The 8,997-nt window shown below is 24.4% G+C and overlaps 1 protein-coding gene across 1 annotated transcript; it reads left to right on the top strand.

The window, feature by feature from the left end:
* Window positions 1-2,571: 2,571 nt before the first annotated feature.
* Window positions 2,572-5,382, top strand: LOC145832041 (uncharacterized). Its single transcript, XM_082939408.1, has 2 exons — window positions 2,572-2,707; window positions 5,085-5,382. Exons 1-2 carry the CDS (start codon window positions 2,582-2,584, stop codon window positions 5,310-5,312), a joined length of 354 nt encoding a protein of 117 aa, XP_082795534.1. The 5' UTR covers window positions 2,572-2,581; the 3' UTR covers window positions 5,313-5,382.
* The last annotated feature ends 3,615 nt before the right edge of the window (window positions 5,383-8,997 follow it).

Below are 8,997 nucleotides of genomic sequence, written 5' to 3'. Positions count from 1 at the left end.
ATTTGCAGTATTTTTCAGCTTATCTACTGCAAAAAAAAATACAATAATTACTTGCACTAAAGCATAAATATTTTTTGTAATACTTAAAACAGAAAGGAAACTAAATCAGTTAAAAAAATTCATTTATATTGAAATGTTATAGTCCTATTACAATTGACTTGATTTTTAGTCATAAAAAAAGTCAGTGAGACCCCTCTTTAGCCCATTGTGCAACATATTCTAAGCATAATTTTTGAATAGTTTTTATTACACTACAAAATTTTCAGCTATCCTATATTTTTCATTAATTTATTAAGGAGCTCTTAAACTATAACCAAAATCTACTGTTTTTTTTAAATTTTGTTGTTGATGTAATCAATAACTAATAAAAAATTATTGTGGTAAAGGCTTAAATCATTTTTTAATTAGTTTAAAAAATTAATATTGAATCATACATGAAAGCTTAAAAATATGTGTCAGTTTTTATAAAGTATATAATGTTTAATAGTTTTGAGATTTCATATAGTCTTTCTTACAGATTTTTAGTATCCTTCCTTGAATGATTGAAATATTTGAAAGGCAATTTAACAAGTTTATCTCATTTTAAAGATCTTTGCTAGCAACTGTGTTTTACCTTTGAAAAAGTTAAATAAATGTTCGAGATTTAAGGGTGCCAAGTTGAAGATTTAAAGGTGCTTAAAAACAAATAAAAAAGGCAAAATAAGACTACTTCATTAAAATTTTATCTCCTTATTTAGTTTTTTATCAAACACTAATAAACTTTTCAGTTAAGTCTTAACTTAATAACAAATAATTGTATATTTACATATTTTACATTTTAAGTTAAATTTTTTGCAATAATTATTCTCTTGATTTTTCTTTTTTATCATATAAAAATGTTTTAATAGGATTTTTGTTTTAGTGTAAGTAACATTTAAAAAAAGTTTGAGGTTGAAGCCACAAGGAGAGTAGGTTTTTAAGATTACGACTTATTCTTAAAAAACTAAACTACAAGCTGTTTTTTACAGCTTCTAATAATTCTAGGTAACTTTTGAGATAAAAACCATCAAAGTTAGTGAGTTAACAGGTTCTTTATGGGAGGTGCAAATTAAAAACGAGAAAGCACACTATTATAAAAAAAGTCTTTCTTTTCATTTATTGAATAAATGATTTTCAGAGATGTAAAACTTTCTCAGAGTATTATTTGGTAAATTTTGAACAACTTGTAGGTAACAGATTTTTATATTTATTATGAACATTTTTTAATAGTTATATTTCACTTTTAAAAATAAAGGAGAAGATAGATTTTTAGTGAAATTTTGAAGGTTGTAAACAACTATACATTTATTATTTTTGTTTTATTGCAAGTATTATTTAAGTTTTTTTTACAAAACTGGTTATACATCAAAAGTTAATTGAGTTTTTTCTTCTTTAAAAAACATCATAAAGTAAATACTCTAAGCTTTAAAACAAAAACTAATGTAAATTTTTGTAAAAAGAATGTAGGAACCCCGTAGGGCCTTAATTTCTTAATAATAAATAGATAAATATATATTTCAAACAAAAAATTTAATTATCAATAATAATTATATTTTTTATAAATTTATATCAGAACCTTATCAAAAGTTATTTCAAACTTTTACGTCAAAAAAATCTGTTTTATAGTATTATTTAGTTTGATTTTTCAACTAATGCTTACATGTAAATTTATGTAGAAAAAAATTAGACACCTTTATTATTGTCTTAGTTTGTAAGAAGTAACTTTTAACGCTTATTTTAATTTGTTCAAGTAATATTCATGAAAAATTAACTCTTTAGCTTAAAAATCTCAAATGTATTTAGTAAACTTAGTTATCAAAAAACAAAATATTAGAAAATAACTTACATAGGTTTATACAGAAAAAGAAACTACAGAAGTGACATCTTTAAAATTTTTAACTTTTTCCCATAAACAGCAACTTGTGTACTTACTTTTGTAGAACTTTTTTACATAATCAAACTCTTATTGAAAAATGCTAGGTGCCCTTTATGCCGTTAGATGTATAAAACTTTAGGGCATAGGAAGTAAATCACTTTTTTCACAATTTAATCTTATTTTGTTGAGTTTTAAGGGCATTGGGGGGGGGGGTAGAAGCCATTTTTTGACCAAAAATAACATATAGACTTATATTATAGTAAATTTCATAATCTTTCAGATGCTTTTTTTAGATTTTAAAAGTATTAAGTAACTTTTTTTTTTATGACCGGTTATATAAAGGTACAAGTTGCTCTTCTACAAGTTGTCTAAGCTACAAGTTGCTCTTCAAAGATTTTAAAAACTCAAAATAACTTTTGAGATAAAGCAAGTGAAAGTCAGAGAGTATAATAAGATCCTTATGAAAGGCACAAAAAAAAAAGACTAACTTAAGGTCTTCTCCTAGGTTTTTTGATATAATTACTTAAAACTCTCATGAAATGTTCATTGCAATACTCTGAAAATTCTGTAGAAAGAGTTTGGTCTACCTTTTAAATAGTTACTACTATTAATTGTTATAGTTTTCAATTATGAATTTAAGTTTTATGATGCATGAATATATTTGTTTAGATATAAACTAGTTAAAATATGAGCTACCTTGAAAATTTGCCATCATACAACAAAGAATCCTTCAGTTTATATGAGCCCTACAACCCTGAGAACCGCAAACCAGTCAAAACTTTAACATTGTGCCCAAAACAAAAGCCAGAACAGGTTTGTTTACAAAATGTTATAAGTGTTTAATTAATTTTATGAAAGAAATAGTTAAAGTAACTAAAATGCAAGCATAAATTTAAAAGTGATTTAAACCTTAAATTCATATTTTCAATTTTTAATACTAATAGTTATAAAATCACTGTTTCAATAAAAAAAAAGTAGTCTGTAAATTGTTAGAAATGAAGTTTTTAAATATTTTTTTTTATTTATGTAAGTTTGTTTAGGGAAGGAGTCGAATATGCAGGAGACATTTTTGCATAAAGGGTCATATATGCACAAGGGGTCACTTTTACACCAAGGGTTACTTTTGCATGAGTGTTCACTTTTGCACAAAAGTCATTTTTGCATGGAAGTAAAAAAAAAATAATCAAAAAAAGTTATCAACAGAGGGTAAGGGTTATAAGTAACAGTAAAAGTAAAAATAAAAAAGATAAAATGACAAAAAAAGTCACAAAGAAAAGTTTACATAAAAGAATTAACTTATAAAAAAAACAAAAAAAAAACTGACAGAGGGTAAGGGTTACAGGTAACAGTGATAGTAAAAAAAAAGAATAATAAAAAACTAAAGTTAAAAAAAAACAACATTAGAAATTTTTGCAACCCTTGAGATGTGTCTTTGTGCATATTAGACTCATATCTGATTGTTTAACCTATTTGTTTTTAAAAGTTGCAATGAATTGTAACAAACATTAATGTTTTAAATAAAAACATTAAATTAATATATTATTGCATTATTTTTTATTTAAATAACATATCTTTATTTTTATATTTTGCAATGCATACAATAAAACACACACTAAATTTTTTATCAATTTTATTTATTATTGTTTTCTTTTTTCAGCAAATCAAAGAATTGAAATAAAACAAAACTTTGATAAAGTTTTAAATCATTTAATGAAAACAAATCATATTGTAAATAATTTAATTTATATTAGTTTTAAGCTTTAAAGTTTAAGCATTGATTTTGGCTAAACTTATTAAAGGCATAAGAGGGGTAAAAAACACTTTTTTCACAATTTGATCTTATTTTATATAGTTTTTACTAAGCTATAAGATGCCTTTTATAGATTTTAAAAGTTTGGAATAATTTTTGAGATATAGCCGGTTAAAGTTGGATGCAACAATTGGTTCCTTATGGGAGGCGCAAACTAAAGTTGTGAAAAAAGTATTAACTCCCCTATGCCCTTAAATCTACTACTAAACTGAAAGACCAAGGGATGGACTATGATATAAATCTTATTCTGTTAAAAGCTATCTAGAACTTTAAAAAAAAAATATTACTACTGGTAATTTTTCTTGAGTAATTAGTAGAATATGATACATTTGCAAACAACTGCAAGCTATATAAATTTTTACTATACTTCGTATGAATGTTATTAAAACCATATGCAAATTTAAGCTTTTTTACACTAAGTGTAAAAAAAAATTAAAATATAAATTTTAATTAAGTATAGGTCACTTTTCAAAGAGTATAAATTTTTGTTTTTCTTTTGAAATTTATCAGTATTTTCAAAAAGTTCTGATTTAATGTTTGGGAAGCAAAACTTTCATTGTCTATTTCCATAAAGTTTTTAAGTTTTTTTAAAACCTGTCCTGGACAATATGTTAAAAGGTATCCAAATGGTGTGCCACTCAATAACCGAAAGGTTCTTTATGCACCAAGTCCTATGGCTAAATATTTTGAGCGTTTTTTTTGTTGTTCAATAAACTAATAAGTTTGTAAAATGTCAAAATCACAAATTTATTTATTTTAATTTTTGAGTAAAACCTTGGTTTATAAATAAGATTCAATAAGTTTGTAAATGTTCTCTTTGGCAAGTAAAGATTTTTTGTTACTATTCAAAACTACACAATAAGACATGAATTGAGTATTTAAGATAAAAACAATAAAATAAGAAAAGACAAGTACACAAATTTGAAAGTCTCAAAAATTTACAACCTAAATGCTATTACTTGTAGTAAAACTTCTATCCTTTTACGTTATACAAAAGCTATATTTGTTAGCATATGGGATGACAATGTACAGCCTGCAACTTATTTTTTATTTAAAAAACATCAAATAAATCTGAGCCTTTATATAACAAAAATTTTAAATGTGTTCCTAGTAAGTTTTTTAGAAAAAAATAGTACTTAATTAATGTCTACTTCTTCAAATAAATATTTTTTAAAGATTTTTTAAGCTTATAGTTTATAGTTTTTTTTAAATTATGCAGATCATTAGGACATTTTTACAACAAAGCTTTCTTTAGTAAATCTTGAAAATATACCTATGTTACCGTACATTACCTAGGGTAGGGAGTACCAGAAAGTTTAAATAAATAACATACAAATATTAGCATGACAAAAGTTATTATTTTAACACAAAATCAAACAGGTGATGAGAAAGGACAGGAGCTGCATACTGCTCAGGTATCTGTACAACAACAAGGACAAAGTGACCAACAAGAGGAAAGGTGAAAGCAGCAACCAAGTGAAAAACAAAGTTATAAAGAAGACGCAGTATTTGACGTCACAATCAAGTAGCATGATGACGTCACAATCAAGCAGCATCATGACATCATCTGGAGAAAGTTCTTCCTCCCAGTCAACTTCTCAGGAATAATTAATTTTATAATAAAAATAAAAAAAAGTACTTTCAATAAACTACTATCTTTGTAGGTGTTTTGATGACTGACGAGTTTAAATATTTTTTTAAAATTTTCAATGTATTTATTGTCATTTAAAGTAAGATAGTTGATGTTAGTCTTTGTAAATCTTTAGAATAACTTACAATATTTTAATTTTATTTTGTTTTACTAAATTGTTTTCTACTTGAATTTATATTATTTTTTTTTAATTTTTTTAGAATATGTTTTAACAACAGTTGTTTTAACTTTTTTCTTTAAATTATGATATTTCTTACTAAACCTAGTTACTGCATATAAAATGTTTAGCAAAATAGTAATAGAATATCCTGTATAATAGGAAACGTTAAAATACTTTGATATATTCCTACTTAGCTTGTTTTTATTAATTTATTTTTATACAATGTTTTGAAAAATTATTTTTTTATTACTTCAGTTTTAAAATAGCTTGATAAAAGTTTTGCTTAAAATTTATTTAGATAACCTAAAGCTATTTATATTAAATTAAAACATCAAATTAAAACAATTCGAATTTACACCGTCAAAATTTATGTATTGTCACTTTGCTTCAAAGTAATTGTATTTAATTTTAAAAATTTTACTTACTCTTTTGTTTAAGTTCTAATGTTTTGCTTTATTTAAATTGTTCCTATTAATGACATGATTACTTGCATTGCCATAATACTTATTTATGTTTAAATTAGTACATATTGTTGTAATAAATATGTTGTTGTGATTGAACAATTAGAATAAGTATTGAATGTATCACAAACCTAGCATACACAAATTACTTTTAGTTCTTGTACTCAATGTTTAACTTCAACTTATATTCCGGGTTGCCAGGAATCCTGGATAAATATAATTACATGTAAGAATATACTTACATGTTAAGTAGTAAAGTTTTGATTTGACACGAAAAATTTGTCGTATAGATAAAAATACTTTCTCATCATCAATATTTATCTATTCAATATTGTTATGCTACTTAACACAGTTTATAACCTTAACTTATCAATAAACTAAAAATAGACCCAAAAATGTGTACTTTAAAAAACCTAGAAGAAATTTCTCACAAACCAGTGGCAACCCTGTATACTGCCTGATTCTGGTAAACATGAATTTATTTTTTGTGAAAGTTTATAAATTGTTAGACTTAAAGATGAGAAAAAATTTAATATCCTTAAAAAATAATATATCTTACAAGTTTTAAAAAATACAAGATAAAAAATTACAATATTTAAACACGTTTAAATGTAAACTTGTTTGGTCTTAAGTTACCAGTTACTCACACAAAGTAGTTTCAAGTCTTTTAAGAATTTTACCTGGTTTAAATTGATTTTTATGAAATTGAGTAGATTTGTCTTAAAAAGGGTGCAATTTTGTTAATAAGACTTAGCATTATTAAATAGTTTTAACTCATGAAAATTAAAATCTGGCTTGTTTTGAAGTTAATTTAAAATCTGAAGTAATTTTTATTTTTTTCAGTTAAAAAGACTCCAGCTAGTTTGGTTAAACAATTTTGGCTGGTTTAAAAATATGGAAAACGCAGGCTATCATATTTAAATTGAGTAGGTTCAGTATAGAAAATAAGCTTAGTAGTAAACTTATGCTGTACCATTTAAATTTTGTCCATTTCACCTCATCGTTGTTTTCAACAACCTTGCGGCTTGTTCTACTGAAGTATTCGATAATATTTTACATTTTTGTACAAATAAAATGTAAAAGCATATATTCACAGTCATACTCTTAAATATTTGAAGATAGTATACTAGTATATATAAGGTGAAGTATGTGATTCTCATCATCTTAATGAGTTTTGTGCTCATTGGATAATTTGATTTATATATTTTTAATTTATTATCGTTTATACGGTTTTTAGTTGTCTTGTTGTAGCATGAAATGTTAAATATTGCTTACAGTTATGAAAAATAGAATCAGGGTTGCCACAAGGTCAGGTAAAACTAGAAATATGTCAAAAATCAGGAAAAAATGGGGGGTTTTGAAAAAAAACCAGATATTGTCAGTTAATTATAAACTTTATCAAAAATTTAAGCGTTTTTGGAGTTTACAAACTCCCTTATCAAAATGCTATACACTCACTAGTTAACTAAATATAAAGTAAATAGATATATTGGTGAGAATGAAAGACAACTTTTCGTAAGAATTAAAGAACATGTGACTCAAACTAACAGTTCGGTATTTAAACATATCAAATATTGTGCATTTTGTACTAATTGTAACAACATTTACAATTGTTTTGAAACTATTAAAACGGGCAGTTCGTATAATAATTTATTATCTTCAGAAGCTCTACTAATTAAAAACCTTCAACCAAATTTAAATAATCATCTTGGTCCCGATAGAGGATCGAGAGTAACTATAAGTATATTTAAATAATCCATTTTATCTTAATTGGTAATAAAAAAATATTTTTATAATTACTTGTCGTTTTAATTAGTTGTGTTTTTTACAAATGATTTAGTTTCACTCTATTTATTCTATGTTTAGTTAACTAGTGAGTGTATAGCATTTTGTTAAGGAAGTTTGTATTCCGAAAACGCTTGAATGTTTGATAAAGTTTATAATGAAAAAAATTTTTTGTCTTGGAATAAGATGGTACTTTATTACACTTAAAGGTCTAACTATATCTGAATTACCAGTTTACAAAGTTCCTATTTTTCAAAGCCTTCAGATAGTAAAAAATCAATTTAAATTTTTCATAAGACAAAAACTGCAAAATTTTCCTATAAATTTCAAAGTTACTTTATTTCCAATGCTTTCATTTGGTCAAAATAAATAAAATATCTTTTATAAAACTAAAAAGTTTTTCTATTAAGATATTGAACAATTACCCTACTCAGGGTTCGTGCGCGTCAGGCTAAATCAGTCTAAGTCAAGCTAAATCAGTTTTTTTGAAAAAAGTTGAAAAACGTCAGGCTAAATCAGTTTTTTAATTAAAAAATCTCAGTTTTTCTCAGTTCTAATGTTTGAAATTTTTTTTTTAATAAAAAGAAATCCTTTTAAGATCAGATTGATATGTTAATTTATTTCTAAATAAAGATTTAGTTATTAAAGACAAAATCAGTCCGTATTTGTAAAAATAAATGCTTAAAACCTTTTGTTGAATCTCTAAAAAAAATTTAGAATCTTCATTATTTTGTTTTGAGTAGTTTTTATACATCATAAATATGAAAATTCATAAAAAAATACCGTTTAAACATTACAGTTTAGTTCAACAACTTAGCTGTTTGTTTGAATTTGTTTACATCAGCTATGTTTTTCAGAGCTTAGTTGGTTGAACAGTTTTAATTTCCAATTTAAAGGCTTATACCAAATACTTTTTAGATTAAAACTCTCTGCAGTTTATTCATATATTTTACTGTTTGTTTTAAGTTATTAGAGATATTCACAACACTAAAACTTAGCTTTAAGACATAAGTACTAAGTTTATGGGAGTAAAAATTTTAGGTACAATTAATTTTTCTATACAAGAACTAATAATTAAGAATACAAGAATATTGAAGGTTTTTTTTAAGTTTAAGTGTAAGCTTTTTAAATCTGATATGATATCAACAATCACTTTATTTATTTAGAGTATAGGATTTATAATTATGTATCAATTTTAAGTATTAGTCAAAATACTATAATAAACATTTTTTACTT

The sequence above is a fragment of the Thalia democratica genome, chromosome 3 (assembly GCF_965202585.1).
Source record: "Thalia democratica chromosome 3, ktThaDemo2.hap1.1, whole genome shotgun sequence".
Classification (NCBI taxonomy): domain Eukaryota; kingdom Metazoa; phylum Chordata; class Thaliacea; order Salpida; family Salpidae; genus Thalia; species Thalia democratica.
The sequence above is the reverse complement of the archived record's forward strand: the minus strand, read 5'-3'. Positions and strand labels throughout refer to the sequence as shown.

Excerpts from the sequence above, each read along its gene's own strand:
- LOC145832041 (XM_082939408.1), top strand. The coding sequence starts at position 2,582 with ATGAGCTACCTTGAAAATTTGCCATCATACAACAAAGAATCCTTCAGT. Across the intron at positions 2,708-5,084 it reads CAAAACAAAAGCCAGAACAG|GTGATGAGAAAGGACAGGAG; the intron begins GTTTGTTTACAA and ends AAAATCAAACAG.